This window comes from Cyclopterus lumpus, chromosome 23, assembly GCF_009769545.1.
Source record: "Cyclopterus lumpus isolate fCycLum1 chromosome 23, fCycLum1.pri, whole genome shotgun sequence".
In the NCBI taxonomy this organism is placed as follows: Eukaryota; Metazoa; Chordata; class Actinopteri; order Perciformes; family Cyclopteridae; genus Cyclopterus; species Cyclopterus lumpus.
This window is the reverse complement of record NC_046988.1, coordinates 8,540,054-8,564,185: the sequence shown is the minus strand read 5'-3', so window position 1 is coordinate 8,564,185 and position 24,132 is coordinate 8,540,054. Positions and strand designations below refer to the sequence as shown.

The 24,132-nt window shown below is 40.7% G+C and overlaps 1 protein-coding gene across 1 annotated transcript; it reads right to left on the bottom strand.

Moving 5' to 3' along the window:
- Positions 1–163: 163 nt before the first annotated feature.
- Positions 164–22,412, bottom strand: adipor2 (adiponectin receptor 2). Its single transcript, XM_034526114.1, has 8 exons — positions 22,279–22,412; positions 11,866–12,156; positions 5,358–5,528; positions 4,079–4,250; positions 3,049–3,235; positions 2,759–2,946; positions 2,373–2,566; positions 164–2,262 (listed from the first exon to the last, which is right to left on the bottom strand). The coding sequence occupies exons 2-8, from the start codon at positions 11,950–11,952 to the stop codon at positions 2,134–2,136; spliced, it is 1,128 nt and encodes a 375-aa protein (XP_034382005.1). The 5' UTR covers positions 11,953–12,156; positions 22,279–22,412; the 3' UTR covers positions 164–2,133.
- Positions 22,413–24,132: the final 1,720 nt, after the last annotated feature.

The window sequence follows — 24,132 nt, the reverse complement described above, 5'->3', positions numbered from 1 at the left end:
CTGACGCCTGGTTATAAAAATAGAAATAATGGAAAAGCAAACGCTTCCTTTTGTTTTTGACACCAATTCTAAATAAGAGGGAATTATGTTCAGGTGACATTCTTATTATATCATACACTTTTCAAATCATGGTTCAGTGTTGTACAGATCAACAACACAGATGGCCGATTTAAAAAACCTTTTTATTAGAACAATACAGCAGATATAAAGGTCTATTTCAATGAAACACTCATCCCATCATAATGGACCGTGTGCTTCAACAGACAATGTTCGCTCACCAAGAAATAAATTAATAAACTAAATCAAATAAAAACGGAAACAGAGAAATTGTGTTCAAACTCCTGTTTAGAAAAAGCTGCCATCAAATAGAAACGTTCAAACCTCAATTTCAAACAATCATAAACGTAGTTTATGATAAGCTCAGAATTGTTGTGTTAAGTGTGTTTCCATTGTGCTGGAGCGAGATTTTGGTATTGCCAGAAAAAGGTTCCCCTAGTTTTAATCGCCAGGTCTCCAAATACGAGGCGGTTCACGTGCCCCTAAAGTCGTTACCGGTGTCAGATCTGAGGAGACGGGCCTCATCGCTCTCACCTCACATGATCTCCGGCTAAATGACCAGAAACTAGAGATAAATAGTAGAAAAGAGAAAACAAAGCTTGCAAAAAAAAAATCATACCAAAAACAGCAGTTGATGAATTTAAATGCAATCCAAATCATCAAAAAGAAAACACGTGTTTTCAGACGAGTATCCAAAGGACGACAATGAACTGCATCTCTACTGTAATTATACTAACGTTTTGCACACAAAAGAAATCATTAATATGACTCTGGGGCCTCGTTATAAAAAAATATTTTCACGTTATGCTTGATGTGTTTTAACAAATCCGCACAGGGCATGTCTTAGAAAAGAATCAACGTATATTGGTGACATGGAAATCCGTTTTTATCTTTAGACATATCAGACAATTTACAAAAAGATGGCTACATATCAAGAGGACTCTTTTACTTTAGATTTGGTTTTAAAGCACAAATGTTCACGTGAGAACGTTTTATTCTGATTTGAGATCTGTTCTCCAACTCTGATGCTCGACGGGTTAAACACCAAAAGTGGAAAATGCAGTCGTCCTCGTTTATATTTCGAGGTTTTTAGGTCAGAAAAGTGACTCAAGTTGTTTCTTCCCATCGGCGACAAAACACCAGCGACTTTTGAAGTTTGAAACAAGATGTGCTGTATATATATTTCCTGCTCGCATATTCAGAATACGCAGTTCACAAGAAGCGCTTCCCACAAACTGCAGCCATATTGGATTATTCTCTCCATTGCACCTCAATGTGAAGGTGCAACACTCTTCCTCGTCTTTAGTTGATTCATCATCTAACGTGTTTATTTATTCCTGCTATCATACGATAACATTTTTTTCCTCATTTCATACAAATCTATAACCCAAAATGTAGAAATCTTATTTACATGGAAAACCTTTTTTTTTACTTTTTAAAGTGACTATTAACCCCTCGCCCACCCCAGTTCCCGACATCTCACCCTGAAATCATGGAAGAAATCCACTCAACTATTTTTGTTTTCATCATATTCTAATGCTTTTAAGTGCGATTTAGAAAACAGCATCAGCAAAAAAACACCTCAAAATGTATTTTTCAAAGCCACAATTATGCTTACTTTTCAAATCAAACTATTAAACTCTTCAATGTCAGAACTCAACACAGAAGAAAATGTAGCATTATTGAAGGCAGGTTTTGAATACCTTCCCTTCCTCACAAACAAACAGATATTTCCTGGAGTCTCAAAAACTGATTTATAAAACACACCATCTTGGGAGTGGATTTATAGTAGAGGTGGAGATCGACAGACAACAACAACAACAACCACCACCACCACCACCACCACCACCCCCTCGTCAGTCAGTTTTAATGGAGCCCCTCGGGAAGCCATCCTGTGTTATTATGCTCGCAGACACCAGACAACCCACCTAGGTCTTCAGTTTAGGGGAGAGCGTGTGTTAGTATCTTAGGTTTAGTGTGTGTGTGTGTGTGTGTGTGTGTGTCTGTGCATATTATCAGAACCAGTGTATCCCCGTAAAATGTGTGCGAGTGAACGACCGACTCGGTTGGTGTGCGTTAGAGAGTGCCGTCCTCGGTGCAGCCTCCTCCGGCCTTGTGGCGAAACTCCTGCAGGTTCGAGACGCCGTGGAAATGAACAAAAGCTCCCGCGACCACCAAGATGTGGAACAGCTGGTGGGAGTGGAACTGGGAAAAAGAGAGAGCGTGTAAATGAAATGTGTGCGAGAAACAGAGTGCCATTAAGAGAGATATTGGTTTCGCTTTAAGGTTACAACAAGGAACCTTCGACCACTTACCCAAATGTCACACTTGCCAGGGAAGAACCTCTCGGGGATGCGAGCGGCGTACAGACAGGCTCCCGTGATGTAGAGCGTCGCCATGAGCAGCAGCCAGCCCATCTGACCCATGGTGGTCGCTTTGATGAGACCCTCGCTGATGACAAAGTGCAGGGAGGGGACCACGCCGCTCAGACCCAGACCCACAAACACCCCTAAACACACACAGGGAGACGGAGACATTGTAAATACTTACACCTGCATTGACAGAACACCCGCTCACAGCATTCTCACGTCATAAAAATGTTGGTACATTGCTAATATGAAATACTGCGATGTAAAGTAGTGATTAGAGCAGCTTTAATGTTCTAAATGAAGATATGCATCACGTCACTATCTCACTCTACCTGCTCTGACTCCTCTGTACTGCGGCGTGGCAAAGAAGTCACACTGGGAGACGGTGATGGCGGACAATCCCAGTATGCATACCACTATCAAGTAGATGAAGCAGGGCTGAGGGGAGCAGTAGAAGGAGTAGTACAACCAGGGGACGAACGAGCCCATGATTAGGAAGGCGATCCCACTGTAGTCCAACCTAGACACAGGGGAGCGCAGCGTGGACGATTACAGACACTGTGGATTTCACTGGAGAATCTTAGGGAGTGAAATCTGTGAGTTTACAGCATGGGCATCTTACTTGGAGAAGACTCTGGAGACACCCTCAGAGTGGCAGTAAACTGTGTGGAAGAGCCAGGAGAAGGAGAGGCAGAGGATGGCTCCCAGGAAAAACATACCGATCACCACCTTCTCCTGGACCGGAGCCACAAAAGACATGTTGGGCCTGAACATGTACATCAGACCCAGACAGAGGAAAAACAAACAGCCTGCGGAGAAACAGGAAGTGGCACAGTGAGAATGTTAATCAAGGTTCCCACCAGAATTAAGTAATTAATGTCAATTATCAATGCAGAGGTAGAGACATATATAACACATCACTTTTTGTATTTAAACCAAACAGACAAAAACAGGAAAAGTAGCATCAATAGTATTCACCATGTACGCAGCGCAGCCTCACTCAAAGGCAAGTAGGTGCAGTATCTCTGTTCACCACTAGGTGGAAGCAGGAACTCACACAGTTGTTTTAAAGTCAGACAACACATAACTGACTCTTTGGCTTCAACAATTGTTAGAAACAAACAGCTTTAAACCAAAGTTGTCAATACAAACATTCAACTGAATCTAATGGCGATCAGTCAAAATAAATAGGAATGACCTGGAATTTGATGATGGACTTTGTTTACTTACACAAAGCTGGCAGCTCAGCTTTCAACATTAAAGTGCTTATAAAAGCAAGTAACCTTGGTTTCTGTGCTTGTTGTGTGGAATTGTACATAAATTATGTTTGTTGTTCTCTAACCTGTTTGGTTTAATGAGGATCATCAAGAAAACAAAAACAGTTGAGAAACAGAAAAAACACCAAAAGTACAACTAACTCCTTGAATTACTTTATTCTTTTATTAATTCAACTATTTATCTTTTATTTCTTTTACTAAATATCTTTGTCCCAGTCCTGTCGTGTGAGCTCTTGATGTGAACTAGCGGACAACATGTTTCTGTAATAGCCTTGAAGAGACACCATTAAGGTTTAAGGTTAGGGTTACGTTTACTTTAATGGGTTACGGTTTACGGAGATCTGGGTTATAAGAGCATCAATGTGCGTGTACTACCTAGCAGATGTGTCCAGATGTTTCCCGTCTCTGTGTGGATTCTGAAGATGCTCTTGAAGCAGGCGCGGAACGAAGGCATCGGTGGCCTGTGGCCGTGAAGCAGGAAGTCGTTGTCCTTCAGCCAATCGGGGAGCACGTCGTGAGGTATGACGCGCCACCGGCCCTCCCACACCTGATGGGTTCATTAAAGATAACAACATCAGATTATAGTTTAGGAAAACAACCGGAAGGCTGGTGTGAATGGTAAACGTTGATTAAAAAATAACTCCTAATCAAATTGTCCTTCATGAGAAGCAGCTGGTTGTTTACTAAATGTCCTTGAAATAGGATGTGTGTGTGTGTGTGTGTGTGTGTGTGTGTGTGAGAGAGAGAGAGAGGGAGAGTACAGTATGTGATCACGAGTTTGTGTCGTGTAGGTGTCAAATGAACAGTATCAGGGTCAAGTGATGTTAATAAATAAACTGTAGTCCGACACTACAAACACCCTTAATGGAGAGAACAGAGAGAGAGAGAGAGAGAGAGAGAGAGAAAGAGAGAGAGAGAGAGTTATTAATTTCTAATTTACAACCTCCTGGTTGCAATTTCAGCAGACTCTGCAGACTCGTGTGCGTGTGCGTGATTATTAGTACAAGCTTGTGTATTGAGTCCACGTTCCAGCAGCACCATCTCACAGGCAGACACTAACTCTTAAAGTCTGCCTTTTGGTTCATTTTTATTTAAAAATTATGAAAAATAAACAACAACCTCAAAGACATAAACCAGCTTCTCAGAATTTGTAAAAATCCATCAAACCATAATGACGTTCTGGCAAAGTAAATGAACGAAGAACAAACCAATAATATGCTTCTTTTTTTAATTACCTCTGCACTCTCAAACTACGCCGTAAAACAGGTGTGACTCGTAAACTTGTAACTGCAAGTGACTGCAATGTATTTTGGATATTTTCCAGTTCCAGACTCACCGAAGAGATAAAGCAGGGTTTTAAAAAAAAGGAAATGTAAAACCCAGCATATGCAGTCTCTGTTTTTATTTGTTACTTTTACGACGTGGTTTATTGATTGTTTTCATAAAACTGTTTTGGTAAAACCAACATGGCTCTCGAGAAGATAATCAAATGTAGTGCTGCAAAACGTCTGTTAAGAGGCAGAATGCAGGACATTACTTTATGTCACTTTAACATGACTTAATATACGTGTGTGTGTGTGTGTGTGTGTGTGTGTGTGTGTGTGTGTGTGTGTGTGTGTGTGTGTGTGTGTGTGTGTGTGTGTGTGTGTGTTACCTTGTGTACAAACTCCTCCATCCTCTCCATGGCATGGTGAGCTTGCAGCAGCGGCGTCATTCCCATGAACCCTTCATCACTGCTCTTCTCCTCTTCCTCCTTCTCATCTCCTTCACTTCCTCTGTCATCCCTTTCATTTGTTCTTCTCTCCTCGTTGCCCTCTGTGACCCTCTGACAGGAAGAGAAGCAAACACATCGTTAGGACAAAGTGATTTTAGAGGACATTTTCTCTTGTTTTAAAAAACGGCATTTAAAAAAAAATGTCAGCTTTAATGCACAAATGAAGTGAAACGTGACCAGAACATCAAGGTCCCAGATTTAATTTGAACCTGCTGCAAACACATGACATCCATTTCAGACGTGTGTGTGCGTGTGCGTGTGTGTGTGCGCGTGTGTGTGTGCGTGCGCGTGTGTGCGATTTTATCAATTCCCGGGACACGTAAGCAAATTCAATTCAACATGAAAAGAGAACTTCTTTTCATGTTCATCGTTGATGTTTTTGCATAACCTGCTGCTGAACAGTGATGTTTGACAACGAACCACGAGTCCATCGGTGTGATCATTAGAAAACACAAACTGTGGATATATGATCTTGGGCTGCAACTACGTTCTTCATGCAGAAGAAAACTGAACAAGTCGTTGTGAAGATTGTGTATTTTTAGAGAGTTCTTTCGGCGGATTGGATTCAAGTTGCTTCTGTTAAAAAAAACTTTTAGCAGTCAATCATCACATCTGGGAATTACTGTGTGTGTGTTGCACAGTGTCAGATTACTGAAATAATATACTACAATAATTACAGACACAATATAACAAATGTTTGAAGCAGCGATTCCTTTTTGACTTGTGCCTCATTAAAACGGATCAAAGTCGACCGGCGATAGATTTATTATGCGTTAACCAATGAGTGACCTCTCAGAAGGTCAAGTAAAAAAGTGAAAAGGGTAAAATGTTAAAAAGCAGCAGAAGGCGTGTCATGGAAGCACAGACTGAGAACTGAATTAACACCGATGACAACACAGATTTATCTAGAGTTTTCTCTAGAACTGTAATGAAATCTAAAGTTAAAACACACCAAAAATAGCTAATTTTTTGACAGTCGATCCAATCTTCCATTTATAAACAGAAGATTAGACTGACAGCGTGAGCTCAATCTAACACAATAGCCGTCACAGCTGGGGACATAATTAATATGGTTCTTTGTGAAAAATACAGTCATCCATCGTAACTGACAGACACACACGCAAAAAAAATGAAAATGTGCTGGCACACCAAAAAGAGGCGTGTGTGTGACCACAAACTGTATATTTCTTAAAACACCAACACAGACGCACAATCTTCACCACACACAGACCCCAGTTCAGCTGAAAGGAAGTGATTAGAAAAGAAGGGCTTTCCGCTTGTGTTTATACTCCCACAACAAAAGAACAAAACAGACAAGAGTGAGGAAATTAGAGGGAAAAAATAGAGTGAGAGAAGGATAAGAGAGAAAAGTCCTGTTGTATATATAATGCATGACTAACACATTTTAAAAGACCCACCAGCAAACTGCGTGGCCCCTGCTCGTGTGTTGACATGTACATGACTCACATATTCAACAACACTTTCAGGGTCCTAAAGTCAGACTGACATCTGCCTGTGTGCGAGTGTGTAGTCTGCGCTTAATCATGCATGAGGAGGAATCTCAGTCTGCAGCTGTATATAGTAAGAAAGGGACACACACACACACACACACACACACACACACACACACACACACACACACACACACACACACACACACACACACACACACACACACACACACACACACACACACACACACACACACACACACACACACACACACACACACACACACACACACACACACACACACACACACACACACACACACACACACACACACACACACACACACACACACACACACACACACACACACACAGCCTCTGAGATAGAGGTGACACCTGCCATTGATTAGTGTGTGTTTGCGTGTGTGTGAGGGTACGCGTCAATGGTTGAGTATACTATGTGTGCAGAGGGTATCTGGGTGAGTCACGTGTGCTCTGCAGTCTTTGTGTGCGTATCAGTAATAATAGCCTCTCGTGTGTGTCCATTCATGCATGTGATATAGGTGCAAACCAGATGCTGCCAGTCTCGCTGTGGATTGTGAGGTTATTCTTGAAGGGTGTGAATACCTGTGTGTGGGGGACATTAGGGTCACGCACACACACATACAGTACATACACACATAAATGAAGCGTGGTGATACACATGACGTTCCCACCGCCATTTCACACAGTACATTCGGGGAAGAAGGGAGACAGCTACAGTAAATGCTCTCAGAGCGATTGGAATAGAGGACAGTGTGTCATACACACTCACATCGAGAGGGAGCGCGAGAGGTTGCGATGGATGGAAAGCATTTCACCTACAAACCTGTAATTTTAAGTGCTTTCTTCTCAATGTAAACCATTGTTTTACTGAACCACTACAGGGCCCCTGTACAGTCACCTTGGCCGAGACTTCCTTTGCTGTGCACTGCTCATTGCTCACAGTCTGCTTAGCAACTTGAGATGCAAGACTGGAGTTGAGCGATGTTATGTAAAACCAGATATGTTCACAAGAAGCCAATTTACATGCTCGTTTGTAACCCAATAAGAATCCAGCTCTTCAAAAAGGACCACATGATACACACAGGGTTTAGCTGTAAAGAGGAAGCTGTGGGTGCTTGAGAAAAGAAGAAGAAACAGATTCTCTCCCGCAAAACATCTGTTCAGCACCAAACTTAATGCGGTACGTGAAAGCTGCAGAGTTTAGGTCGAGCAGCAGGTGATGCATTTGCTGCAATTAGTTCTAACAACAACTCGGAGTGAAGATACAGACAGGAGGGCTGTGGGAGTGAAGTAAGCTATGGTTCTTGGAAGTGTGGCTATCCATAACACATTTAGACGCACGTTACTTGGACGAACACGGTATGTCTGCCCCAGCTGCCCAAGTCTTCAACGAGTTATCAAGGCCGACGTTAGGGAGTCAGATTTCTCTGTGTGTAAAAGTGGTCACGGATATGATCCCTTCCCTCAGGGAAGTTTCCATTCTCAGCACAGAGGGATCACTATGCAACTGCTCGTCGTGTATGACTACAAACAGACATGATAACATATTCAACCTGTTGGAGGGCCAGTGTATAATCAAAGTAAACAGTTGGCTAGTAAGTGGACTTTGGAGGAGTCTTACTAAGTGTGATTGGAAGTTAATATTATAAACTTTGCGTTGTCCATATCTGCTTTAGGCTTGTATATATGTATGGTTGTTAAGACTCCATGCAACACTAGCATGGACTACTGCGCAGAAAATCTTAGAGGAAAAGTGTGTTTGCAGGACAAAGTCAAAAATAACAATGACAGCACACAGACTTCCAACACTTTTCACATAAGCATGAGCTAACCAGCTAGTCGGGGTTGATCTACAGACACAAGAACAAGAGAGGACCGAGGAAACCCCTCGAGAAACGAGTCTGCTTAAGATTAAATGAGGCAATATTTCTTAAAAGCCACTAAAGACCAATCTGTCCCTCTGTCCAACACACACACACACACACACACACTTAACAATTACCATTCTGTATGTACAGTCAGTTAGTGGAAGATAAGCTTATGGAAACGAGAGAGGGGAGAAATCTCCAATCTTCCCGACGAAACATTGAACTTTAGAATCGACGTGAACAAAGTCACACGCTGGCAGTTTGGTGGAGGGAGGGCTCCAGGAAACAGCAACAACGCTGCAGCTGAAACTGTGCGGGCCAATAACAGCAGGATCTGAACTAATAACGGACAAAAGAGGGAAGAGCACACCCTTGGACACAGTAACCCCTGCACAGCACAGACGGAGAGATTCGACATGTGACTCACACATGCACGGCGCTCTCTTGGGATCGTAAGTATTTGGAAACGACGCCGTCGCCTTCAGGAACAGACGGTATGTTCTAAAAGCCCGACTCTTAAAAAAAAAGAGGCCACAAGACAAACTGTTCTCTCTGTTCTTGCCCATGACCATGAGGAGGGCGCGAAAAATCTGCATTAGCATGGTAATAAAATAACACAGACGTTTAACTCTTCACAGTTGAAGCCACTTCAATGGAAGTTAAACTGGGGCATGGCATCACCTGCAGTGCCGGGTTGATTTTAAAACCCCATGCAAGTGTGATCTCAGTTGTTTTCTGAGGGAGTCAAAAGGACTTAACAACTACCTCTTATCAAATTCCTTTATTCCATCAATAGGTATAGAGATAAGTTGAAAACATAAAGCTTTTATCTTATATATCTTATTGAATAAATTAACATTTTGAGAAATATACTTATTTGCGTGCTTGCCAAAAGTGAAATGAAAAGATTGATACCACTTTCATGCCTGTGCGATAATTAGATGATATATTAGCCCACAGCCTTTTTCAGTTCCTTTCTAAAACACAATTCCCCTTTTCACTGTCGCAGCGTCAGCATTAAAAGATTTTTCGGCCCACAATGTCCGAGGGTTTAATGCACTTTGATAACCTGATTGCTAGAATGACCTTGATGAATGGTACAACAAGAGGAATTGAAACAAGATGTCCGATCCGCCTCAGGTTGGACGTTCATGCATGAAAGCAATAAAGACACAAAGAGAGGATGTGGAGAGCAAAGGCCCAACATCACAAGCATTGTTTGCTGGCATTTGTTCACTATTTATTGATATTTCCTTTGTTTTGTTGGTGGTGGTGGTTGGAGTGTGTGTGTGTGTGTGTGTGTGTGTTTACAAAGAAGCATCTGTTGTGTCTCTAACACTCATTACACTACTCAAAAAGAACATGATTACGTTATCTTATCTTACATTAGTTCTTTGATTATCTTTAGAACTCAGCAGGATCTTTTCTCCATGAAGTCACATTTTCATTAGTACTGGCATAAACGTTCAATTGAAACTGACTCGCCGACAGCTCACGCCATCTAAAATTCTAAATAACCTACATTTAATTCAACAATCCATAAAAGACAGTGAATTGAACTTTAATGGCACGGAACGTTTGGCACTTATAAATCACCAATGAAGATATAAACTGAAAACTATAGTATTTTAGAGGCGTCGTTACGATGAGTTTCAAGAGTAACGGTCTGTTTGAAACATGTCTGGTATCAAACCTTTCTTACTAAAGTAATGGGCTGAGATTGTTGGTAAACAGCTATTGTTTCGAAATTCTTTTCTGCAACAGTAAGGTGGGATCAGGAAGGCACCAGAATCTCACAGGGACAAGTTCAAAAAGGTCTTAGTTCAACGTTATTATTGCTGTAGCTTTTTCAGATCGGATGAGACGCTCCTCTGTTTCTTATTTTTGCAAACAGTGAGCTTGATACCAACTCCGGAGATATGCCTCACGTTCACACATACACATTTCGAGACGCGCATTAGCACCTACCCAAAATGCCGAAAGAGTCAGAGCAGCCTGCGGGGTGTGAAGACAGCCTGCCTTCGCTGATCGGGGCAAAGGGGCCATAACAGACTCTCAGGTATCAGTGCTGTGTTACAGCAGGTAAAAAGAGTGCACGCGAGCAGACACAATATTGTGTTTCAGCTCTACAGTCTTGAAGGAGGACAGGTTGTTGGACGTTGAGAAGCCTGGGAAACAAGCTCAAAATGAGCAAACGGAGCAAAATCAAGTTCCAATAATCTGCGAAACTGATTGCAAATTCTCCTTCAGTAACTATTTCTGACGTGCCCCTGAGCAAGGCACTAAACAAGTTTGTGTTTGCACTGTTTCACATACTTGTATGAATTTATTTCTCAAAACCACCCTGAACTAACTTTAAATTGCTCCTTTTCAATATAATCTTCTAATGTTTAATTAACTCTCAACTTCAATTTATGTTTTATTCTATGGAAACATATTCTCTTGAAGGGGAAACTTGTGCTCAAACATGTAAAGTAAATACAAAAGCAGCTGACTGGTCAAGTGATTAATCCACATTACCATTTCAAACATTAAAGGGGCACAGCGATGTGTGTGTGTGTGTGTGTGTGTGTGTGTGTGTGTGTGTGTGTGTGTGTGTGTGTGTGTGTGTGTGTGTGTGTGTGTGTGTGTATTACATGCTTTGCAAATATCCAAATAGGTAAAAGCAATACATTCACACTCTTGTAACATCATAATTCAGATTATATTTGGGAAAGAATATAGTTTATGTTTCTGTTATTATAAATGTAAGAATGCTCAACTTATTTTTATACCTTTTATATTGTTTTTGTATATTAGATTGTGGCTTTACTTATATAATGTAATAACACACAATACAAAACTTATAATGAAAGACCTGGCTGGTCAGCATCTGTTGTGAAATAATACACGTCCCAGCTAACAGCACCTACTTAATTAGTTATGTGAGGGTGTGTGTTTTGGTAAGATCCATCGACCCATAGCGCACCTGATGGCCTTGACCAACCAGATGACAGCGTGTGTGTTTGTGTGTCGGGTTCTCACCTCATTGTGTGAGCTGCACTCTGTGGTGTTTAGTTGACTGGTTGGAGAAGCTGAAATGGGCGTGTCTGCTTTCTCCCGTGGGCTCATGGGATCTGTAGGCGTGCCATCTGTCGTGCGTTCAATGAGGTTTGAAGTTCTGTGTCGCAGCACGAAGGCGGGGCCCTCGGCCCCACTCGTCTCTCCTCCGTCCAGCTTGAAACGCTGGACCAGCCTCCACGGAGAGAAGACCCAATGGACGATGACGACAAAATCCAGAGGAGCCCGAACTTAAAGTCTTTGGATCTTTTAGGACTTTATGGCAGAAAAAAGAAAGAAAAAAGAAAAAAAAAGTGAATCTCCATGATTTTGTTATTCCTCACATTTTTAATTACAAGCTGTAGCAGTTTCCCAAACAATGAAAAATAGAAGCCCATAATACAACCAATACATGTTGAATACAGCTTTAAAACTGAGAATTAAGGCGCAGTAAAATGATGCATTATCGTATCGTGAGTTAGTCTTTTATTTGGGCCTGAATGCCCAGACATAAAATATGATAGCGGAGGCATAATCCAGCAGTTAAAAGATCACAAGTTCAATCGCCTTAAAAGATGAACTATCCTGCAGATATACCGCGGCTACTACGACTGCACATATTTCACCCAGAGCAGGTCTGCATCAGAGATAAAGAGGATGATGGTTGTTGCTTTATCTCTGTCAATTCAAAAAGTTACCCGTGGCATCAAGGCCTTAAAATACTGGAGCTACCAATCCCGGAGGCCAATTAGGTGTCACTGCCAACTTGCTGTGATGGTGAGTTGCTTAGCGACGAGAGGCGTCAAGGACAGGAACAAGAGATTCACACACACACAGGAAGTAGATGTGTTCTTCAAACCCTCTTTTCTCCATCGTTCTCAAACCACTTCACAGTTTGTCTTCTGCTTTACAGATCTGACAATAATCTCTTCATTTAAAATCCAAGCTTGACAAACAGTTTTGAAAAACAAGATGGGAAATTTCCACCAAAATAAATCCAATGATTGCTGTCCGGATTTGTGCTTCATCGTAATTTTGCGGTCATACTCAATTTCTATAAACAGCAGGGCGCACAACTGCTGAAGTGTTACATAAATAAATAAATAAAAAGTCCTATCTAGCAGCCATTATATGTGCTACTCTCTGATAAATGAGGAACAGATTAAAACTCCTTGAGGAGAATTCCTCATGGAGGCAACAGGCATACACGTGTGCAGGTGTGTGAGGACTTTAACCATAACCTAAACTGGAAGATGCACAGTCTAAACACAGAAAAGCCTGCTAAAAAGTCCTCTCTTTTTAAGGTGCATTTGTTGTATCCTTTTGAAGAAATTTGGCCTTCATAAGGATAAATAATCCCATTAATATCAGTCTGTACGGACTGTTTCCGAGTATGCACAAAGCTTTTTTTAAATAGCTTTGTTCTTACGTCCAGATTATAGTTTGACACCAGCATCAAATCTGTTCTAAAAAAAAAGACCATTTTTGGATGTGCAAAAGGATGGCTTAGAGTGAGTGGGAGGCCAAAACAGAGAGGATTCAGTGTGTTTTCATATCTAGTCACCTAAGTGTGGACATAACATTGACTTTGCTAGACAACGTACAGAAATAATACACACACAAATATGGTAGAAGGACATTGTGTAAGAGTCACAGTAATATTACCCCTATTACTTATACTATTCTATAAAGATCATTTAAACAACCCTACAACGGGAAGCAATCCTCAAAGTAAAATGAGCTATATCATTGGGATATCAGTTGTAATTTGCTCGCTTTAGTCGTATTACCCTATGAGGTATGACTGTTTACATATTATACTTATTGCTGGGATCATCTATTAGAATTAGTTTTTTAAAAAGTTAAAAGTAAGACACAAATTTCTGTTGGATTCTGTTCACCTGCAGTCAACACTTACAGATAATACAACAATGGGATCAGGCTGGTTTCTTTGTGAGTGTGTTTTTTACACTGAATAGGTATGTGTTGTTGTAAGTGAGTGCATATACGAAAGGAAATGGCAAACCACAGGTTGGTGGTTGTGAAAGAAAATTGTCAACAGAATAAAATTAAAAAGGGCAGTAAGTTTCATAACCCGATGACATCGACAGATGGACAGAACCACTATTGTGCGCCGTGAAGATGAATAAGAAGACGTTTTGAGCCGAACTGAGATAACTGGCCTGTGGGCGAGAGCCTTAATCGAAATGAAACACTCACAGACTGTCCAATCAATCTCTTCCACTTTCCTCCTTCCTCTTTGTCCCCAATCGACTATTTTAGAAAATTACATTGACACTCTTTTTGAGTAACTGCACCATGATTTTCTGTCATGATGAAAAGTGAGATTTCATGCCGGGTCTCTATTAACTAGGAAATAAAGTACTTTTGATGTTTCTTTTTTTTTCAGCTGTAGTCGATTCCTCGCGATAACAGTCTTGTGGTCTGATTGCCACACAAGAACAAACAGCTCTCTAGACAATTGAACTAGCTGAGAAGTTTTGTTCTGTGCGGGTCTGATAAGAGTCTGGAAGCAGTGGAAAAAAACAAACATTAAAACAGACTTAACAGACTTGACACACACACACACACACACACACACACACACACACACACACACACACACACACACACACACACACACACCTTGGGTGTTTACCATTTCTTACTTTGAGAAAGTTCACAAATTGAGGCAAAGAGAAAACATAAATGGCCATAAATACAAAACATGCAATATTACAACCATCTTTACAGAATGTTTTATTCTTAAATACAGCCGTTCGTCTTGACCCATCACGAGGTAAAAAGGTAGGTGGAGTATCCTTGTTTTAAAGCAACTCTTTTTCAAAACATACTATATTTAAATCTCTCCGATCTATTAAAATTTGTGGTCGATAATCTTTACTCGTATCAAAGTCAATCCATAGCTGGCCTTAACACAACCACACCTTTAACTAACTCAACAGACTGTTTTTACGGAAGCCAGAAACAACCTCAGACGCCACCCTGATGGAGGCCAGATAGCCCAAAAACATTTGGTGAGCTAATTACCGCAAAGTGTGCCAGAAAAGAATTTTGTGTCCTTCCAACAATAGCTGCTTGAATGTCAGTACTCTTCTACAGTCATATTATTTACAAACAGGAGTACAAAATAAATTTTAAAAAAACAACAAGTGCACACAGTCGTTGGCACTGCCTTCCTGAACCAACTCTGCGGTAGCAGGACAGTCAGAGCAGAACAGTCTGACCCCATGTTGAGATAAAATTTAAAATAGGACTCAACATGGTGGCAACATAAGATACCAAGAGAGAAAAACAACAGATTCACATCTCCCACACCAAATGGAGCTTCCCAGGATCTGATCCAAACCCAAATGTTGAATTTTCAGTTCAGAGAGAACATTCGACACAGAATGTCTGTCGGCAACAGGATGCTAAATGACTCATCAAGTTGTTTTGTGCGGTGTCGCTGTATGATCACAATGTTCTTGGCTCATAAAAGGCTTGTGGATGTCGTACATACACCCCTGTTTTGAAGTCGCTGTATGAGGTTCAATTATTTTTCCACACTCAACCTCCATGAAGCAAACCAATCACGCAGACGGCTTTACCATCTGGCCAAGAGTGACGCTTTAACCCCGGGAAATGGACTGACATAAACTACCCAGCAGCCTGAGGGGGACCAGGCTCGTGACCCGCCGGGATTCACCAATACTCCCTACTGCTGTGCCATTGGGCAACACCCTTTCTTGGTGAATGAAACTAAATAACTAAATAAATCAAGTCTGTCTGCAATATAGAAACTGTTGTTCACTGCACTCACCAAGTTCCTCTTTTAATTTTCAATATTTTATTCTCTGGACGTCATGTACCAAGTCTGAAGTCACTCTGAGATTGATTGTCCTTTAACCATGGGTGCTATTGATTTGACCCACAGGTCAATACCAGCAATAATGTGTGTGTGTGTGTGTGTGTCTTGCATGCTGTGAATTGTCAATTTATAAAAGCGTAGACAATTTTGTCATGACACATTCTCACACATTCACGCCTCCCATTAGAGGTTTTCCGGGCACGTCCAACTGGTAGGAGGCCCCGGGGAAGACCGAGGACACGCTGGAGGGATTATATCTCCCGGCTGGCCTTGGAACGCCTCGGGATCCCCCAGAATGAGCTGGAAAGTGCTGCGGGTGAGAGGGAAGCCTGGGTCGGCCTGCTGAACCTGCTGCCACCGCGACCCGACCCCGGATAAGTGGGTGATAATGGATGGATGGATGGACAAAGGAAAATGTTGATCTTTGAATATTGATGTCAATGATTGGCCCTTTGATCGCTCTCGCCACGAGAACACTCTGCTGTCTAAGTCACTGCAATCATCGGCAATTATTATTGTGTTGTGATGTTTATCAATGAACTGCACTCAAATTAAAAATACTTCGGGACAAATACATTCTCTGATACTGCGTATTATTGTTTGACATTTTTACCAAAAAAAAAATGTTCTTGACAATAGTTGGATGAGAGGGTTGAGACCACCTCATATTTGTATGTTCTATGTTAGCTGACCGTCTGCTGGCTCCTTCATATTTACCATACAACCTTCTCACCTACCTCTCGGCAAGTGAACAAGCATATCTCATTATATAAACCAGTCAATAATGTCAAATCTGAGCTGGAATAAACAGCAAAGATGCACGATTGCACGGACCGTCTTTATTATCTGACAATCACCCTGTGACCTTTTACGAAGCCACAACATTGAGTTTAGACTTTGATCGTACACTTCACTACTTGACAGGAGACGTCTTTGACTAACGATCTAATTCATTTTCACTTCATTTTAAAACTGCACTTTGAGATGAATGGTCACTAGAGCACTAGAGCACACTCACAAGGTCATTTATTACACGTGCAATATTCTACACAGACATGAGCACATGCTGCAGCATCCCCTCAGGCTCAGTCATCATCTTTCTATTTGTGTCTCTCGCTCTCAAACACACACACAAACACAGCTGACTTCACTCCAAAGCAGTGTGGAGTCATCGTCACTGTAGATTCGTGAAGAGGTGGCTCCAAAGATCATTCCTAGCAACCGACAGACAAACCCAAGGAGAGAAAGAATAAACAATGAGAATTGATTTGTTGTCTTGTTTTTTTTTCCTCCTCAGGGGAAAGAGTGAGTGGTGAAGCTGGGTAGTTGTAAAGTAGAAGTGGAATGAAAATAAATAAGTACCTATTTTCTGGTTCTCGTACTGCGGACTGGGGACCCACAAAAGGAACCATCTGTCATGGCTGTGAATGTTTGTACTAAACTAAATGTGTGAATGTAAGTGGCTGTCAAGCATCATGCCTTAGTTTTACCCTACAATGTGTGTTCACTCCCTGAGTCACACAGGCAGGTATGGTCTGTCACCTGCTATGTCATTATTTCAATCTGAGATACACACACATACACAGCAGCAGAGGGTTCAACCCATACAACCTGAAAGGAGTAACCAACCACAAGGAGGAGAGAGAGAGAGAGAGAGAGAGAGAAAACACTACACACAAGGAAGAAGTACATATTTCTCTCTATTTTTCTGACATACAGCAAGTAATAATATTTAGTCTAATAATATTATCAAATGTATATAAAAACAACATTGTCATATGATACATTGTTATAAAAATATCTACGATGGAATAAAGTCTGTCTTTATATTTCAGACGATAGATCGGGTACTTGCAGTGTTGCTTAAAGAATGAGGCCATTCAATCTCCAACACAAACCTCCTTCTTTGGGCATGACAATGAGCTTTTCCATGACATCCCACCTGGTTTTTCAGGTTAGACAGCATCCTGCAACAGTCTACAGGAGTATGTTAAAACAGGATACAGAGGACTATCCGTTTGAAATCAGTCACAATAGGTATCACACTTGTTTTGCTCGCTAGAGTTTCACAACATGATAGTCAGCCAACAGACACCAGCAAGGCTTATAGGGCCTCTGACGTGTAATGAAGCCGCATCGACTGTGCATTAATTACTCAGACACTTAGACTTTAGACAGGGAGCTGTATCTTTTTTGTTATTAACGTCGGTCCAAAAGCCATAAACATATTATATAAGATAAAAACTTCTTGCATGAATAAACACTGTGAAGTTGGACATGGCTGCTAACCTGTTTTCCATGGCTGCTAATATCAGTACTAGTTAAACATAAAGATGTAACTTAAAATGCGTGTGTGTGAGAGATGGTAGCAGTTGGGTCTGTCGGAGAATTTTTTAATATATGGTAGGGTTTCTTGTTAAATTGTCAATATCTCAAGTCCCTGATATTGCTTACTACAGTAGAAAGAAAAGGAATATTGATGTCAATCGCCTTTTCTTTTTTTTAAAGAATTAAAATGATGAGTTAAATGGAGTAATAAATGCTCAATATCATGACATTAAATGAAAAACAAGGCATTCTAGCTGGGAAATTGTTACTTTTTTTGTTAACTAAAGCGGCCTGCTATCTATTAGCCATTTTGCAGGGTTGGAAATCATTTCCAAAAAATTGTGTTGGTCACTAGAGGCAAACTCTTCATTTGTTGGTGCAGTTCACTTACAGTGCTTTATGCTGCGCGTGTTTCTATAGCAGGGGGATTGGTGGTGAATAGGCCTCCCTTTGTATTTGGGGCAGCTTTACAATGATTTAAACCTGCTGTTGGAGACCACGTGCCAGCTTTTACTGTTTAGTAGGACAATCTAAGCACACTGAGACCTGCACTTTAACATTACCACACTACACCACAATATAACTGAAAACACACCTTTAATTATCTGTCTCTGTGCAGCTACAGCTGAAAGCTAGTCAGTGCAAATTATCAGACGTGTTTTCTTTTGCCTACCTGCAGCTTCACATGGGAGGGGTTTGCTTTATGACTGTATGACTGTTTGCAGGCCACTTTAGCATGTTTTTTTAAAAATAATATCCCGTTTTTTCAGCTACATTAACAAACTGACAATATTAGAATAAAGTAATAATATCAACAACAAAAAATCTTTCTGCATCTATATTTTACAACAATAACTCATATCTGGGTTATCTGGTTACTTCTCAGTCCTGGTACAACAGTGAGTGACTGATGCTGCTGCCAGCAGTCTTATGATGGAGAGATAAACAAAGAGAACCAGTGTGAAGTGAACCACACACATACACACACTTGTTCTCTCATTCAGAGTAAACACAACAGGCAGCTACATAGCAAAGATACATGCTTGACAGATATGGTAGAAAGTGGGAATAAAAATACAGATTCCATTAATATTCTGTAAGTATAGTTCTTTAAAAGACTAAAACTACACGTACCCACAACAAGATGTTCTACATTCCTAATTTCATCGGAAGAAAAGAGAAAACCTTTACAGATTACACACACACACACATAGGTCTTGTGTTAGGTGACATTCAGGAGTCCTTCGCCAAGGGGGATGGGCCAATTTTAGTTAATGTTGTGGTATGATGTGAAACAAACTCATGCAAACACACAACCTGTGTAACACTATGTCACACACGCACACATTTTAAGGAGCACTCTCCCACACACGCTCCCAAACTCTAACCAAACGTCCACACAAAACCTACTTAACCCCATTTTGTAAGCAGCGGTGCACTCAAAAATATTACTGAAAAGAATATTCTTTTAAAAAAAAAAGTGAATGGCATTAATTGACAACGGCAGGAGTCAAAACATGTCTACCAGCAAATAAAAAATGACCTGATTTGCCTCCAGTAGAGAGAGGTGCTCTCATTATCACAGCTTTCTTTACACACACACACACACACACACACACACACACACACACGCAAAAGCAGAAAGATCCATATAAAACATATATACATACCACAACATGGTCAGTGTGCAGTTGGTTTTGCTGGTGCATACAGTGCAACCAAACGCAGTGGTTTTCAAGCACTGGGTGGTAATTCAAAGGTGGGTCGCATAAAGTTAAAAATAGGTCCCCTAAATGATCAGATGAAAAGTATATAAATACCAATGCCTTCTGTCTAAATAAAGGCTGAATAAAACAGGGGTCAAAATCATAGAATATTTTATTCGTTAACTCTATGACTCGAGGTCACCAAACTCATTTTAAATCAGATAACTGTCAAATTGACGACATTTTAACAAAAACTAATATTTACAAACCAATATGAATGCACACAATCTGTTAAAGCTAGCCCACACAGAAACATATTATATCTGTTAATGCCCTTTATGCTCAAAAGTGTTTAGATAATAAGATGTATGTGTACAGATTGTAAAGCCCTCTGAGGCAAATTTGTAATTTGTGATATTGGGCTATACAAAATAAACTGAATTGAAAATGTTTACTGTCCGTATGGACACAATAATTAACTAGTGACAGGCTTATATTCCTCTGTGTGTAGTTGTGTATGTACATTTTCACTTTGACAACAAAATAACAACAAATCATTTAAGAGAAAATTTTGTTATTTTTGTTATGTACACCACACACAGACAGCCTTGTTTTGAGTTGAGAGGGAAGGAAAGCAAGCTTAGACCAAGACAAGAAGAGTAATATATAATAAAGAGAGGCAGCAATTCTGTCTTATGATCAATCAATTTTGCACTGACAATTCTCTACTATTCTTAGAAGCTATATTTAGCTGCTCTTCTGCTTGGCACACTGTCAAAGACTGACTTCATCATACCAAAAATTCTCTAGAGAGTTGTGCTTAAAGGAAAAAACATGACGTATTTCTCAATAGCAATGTCTAGCAGGGTGAGAGTCGGAGCGCACATCAGCTCAAGCAATGGAAGCTCTGAAACAATTATTTGTATAATTGCCTATCAAAATCTTCCAATGAATGTGAAGGGTGTGACACACTTCTCGGATAAACTAGCTGTGGTACTGTGGGTAATGAGCTTTGGGCACAATTTTATTTTTCCATAGAACACAGTTGCTATACATGAAAATGATGCAGCATGGATCTGCTATGCTGTGTAGTTTTTTTTCAATAGACACAGAAGTACATGGACATGCACGAGTGCAACTTGAGAGAAACAGCAGGGATGGGTGATATTATATTAGTAAGTCACAGTTTTAAGTTTCCAGTGCTCTTAAGCAAGTTGCAGAAGCGCAAACGCACTGGGACATAATGACATTGTGAAACCCCAAAGGGTCAAACCACTGATTAAAAATGCAAAATGCATTTCAGCACAAATACAAGTTAAGACACCGCTCCATGAAATATCCATGGGCTAATCTCTAACCAGGGGACAGCTGGGAGTGTTTTTGTACATATAAAGTTTGGGTTCAAGACAAATAGGCTATCAGCTACCGAGTCCATGAAATATGTATGAGATTACCTCATGCTTAGAGGCAAACAGAACAGTCAGAGGAACACTGAAATGGGATGGGCACATATGCAATTACAAATACATGTTAAGATGCAAACATTTAAAAAAGGAGAATTAAAGTAGATTTTGAGTATAGCCGCTCATATTTATATATGATAAAACGGTGAACATTGACTGGTTGTGTTGGTTTCTGCTCAGAGCAACTGTTCAACAAAACACAACAATAAAAACAAGATGGTTTACTCAATGAAGAAGTACGTGTCAAATCCACCGACAAGGGATTCAATAAATAACCATTTCCACCACCGACTTGCAGCATGTTGTTCATAAAATAATACAGTGTGAAAAACAAATGCGTTTAGGAAAATAGCAGCAACCTCAGACACAACCACCAATGCTAAACACAGACACAAAGTGACATTAAAGACTCAAACCAGTGGCGAGCGAGCAAGACAAAGAAACCCCAAAACTCCAGCCAGACGTGTCATTCTTTCAACGTGCACACAAGAAGCAGGTTGTACACGTGTGGCCTGAAACTGACCCAAAAAAACACGTCACCTTACATTTCACCCGAACTGCGTTGTCAAAAGGTGAAGCAGGGACCAGACTGCAGCCCATCGACAAGGCTCCGATGATGGTTTGTTTACACCGAGCTAGCGAGCTAACAAAAAGATGCCACCTCCGAAAAAAAGAAGCCACATAACTATTTAACAGAGCTCGTGTTTATTTTGACAGCGTACTACATCGACCCGTCTGCATTTAAATAAACCAAACGCCGCCTCCACGTGAGAGATAACGCCTCGCGGAGCGAGAGAGATAGATAGATATATATATAGAGAGAGAGAGCAAAGCAGCGTTTTCTCGCTGGCTAGCAGATTATGCCTCTCTGTTGTTTTGACAGCCAGAATTAGCTGGATAGCAAAGCTGCTAGCTGGCAGGTTGCGTTCAGAGAGGCGCCGACGTTACGCTGTGAAAGTCCGCGGTGAATTCAACAGTCTGAAACCAGCCACAACAACCGAGGGCGGACGACGTCGGTTGTGATATTCACCTGGTCCTGGTGTCTGGAGACGAAGGCGTCCTCTGGGTGACGTGACACAGTTGTCGGGAGGAGTTGTAGTCGCTGCTCTGCTCTTGTGTACTCTGAACGGTTTCTGACTGTCGCTAGACCAAACTGGACTCCGAGACGTCGGAGGGAGGAAACCGCTGCGTGACGCGACTCGCATGAGCGGCTGTTGTCCAATCAGATCACGCAATAATAAAGAACCGACCAATTACCAGCGATCAGGAAGAGACGGCCCTGAAATTGAGTGTACGTTGTTGTAGTTTCTAACGATTTAGTCAAGGAATATGGCAAGTGTGTAGAATTAGTGGATGTGAGAACATTTCTAAGATTTAACAAATACATGTGAGATGTTATGAAATACGATGTGTGAATACAATACCAATAGTTCAGTCTTTCTGTTACAAACTTTTTGGCAAGCAAATGCCATGTGGAGATTGAGCAACTTTCAATAATGCTGTCAGCCAATTTATAAGGATTTTTAATAAACAAGTCCTTATATTTAAGTAGCTGAAATGAGCAGATATGGTATTTTTTGCTAAATACACGACCCAAACAACTCATTGATTATCAAAAGTGTTGATGATTGTAATGCTAATATGTTGAGACATGTTCAATATAATGAGCAGTTTACAGGGTGTGATATATGGCCTCATACTGAGGCCATATATCACACCCTGCAGGTGATCCACCATTGGATCATCTGCTCCATGCCCTCTCTGCTCCCCAGACATGGGATGTACTATGCATAAACACACATACCAACAACCTGCTGCATTGCAATGATGGTTAACGTTGATGGCATGATTGTGCAAATGGCTTTATTGTGATGCAGGCTCTGGCAGGGTGTGTTGTTACACTCCCTGCCTCCCCATGTTCAGTACAGTTGCATCGGTCTGGTTAATCAAGTTGTCAATCTCACCACTAAACAAGTTCTTCAGAAATATCAGGTGACTGGAATTGTTGAAAATATCCTGTATGTCTCTGGTGTGTGTGATGTTATGTCAGTACTTTGACTGGATATTGGGGAAATTAGTTTAGCATTTTAGAAAACCTGAGTGATAAGTATCGTTGATAATAAGTGTAACATTTTATTTCCTTTGAACTAATAGGGTAATGTGTTTGTTTAACTGTATCCTGTGTCATTTATGGAGAGAAATCTGGAAACGAGATATAGTTATATATACATCTGGCTAAATAAAGTAGATAAAGACAAAAAACGGATGTGACTGTACTCAGTTCACACATTTATATGAGATTCACAGTATCTTTTTTTATTCCTGACAGCATCTTACTTAACTTAAAATTATTTTATAATGATTTGATCATATCTCCCTTTTGACCCAACACATGGTTTTATTGACTAAGCAACTGTTTTTTTTAGCTGGTTGAAGTGTCTGGCTGGCATGGAGTTTGTCCACCCTCAAGTTTCAAATCATTAAATTTGTATTTTTCTACAATGTATGTGATGTGCTTTTAGAGTTATGTGCTAAGTACTCAGTGTGCACAGGCATATCATCTGATGTGATTGTAACCTCGCCTAGTCCAGATGGCGTGGTTTCATTAAAGTCACAGATGAGCAGATAATATAACAACAGCATGACTAGTTGGGCCAGATATCAGAGAAGGGAAAAATATCTCAGCATTGTTGTATTTTCAGTATGTCTCTGAATTAAAAAATCAAATCAAATTGCATCATCTGTCGGTCTGATGCGCTTTTAATGTGAAAGTGCAGAGTTTGAGACGTGTATGTTCTCTGGCTCACTCTGTGTTATGGTGATTGCAAATTAAATGATCTGATGTGTTTTAAAACATATGGAACTGTTGGTTCTCACAGTGAGC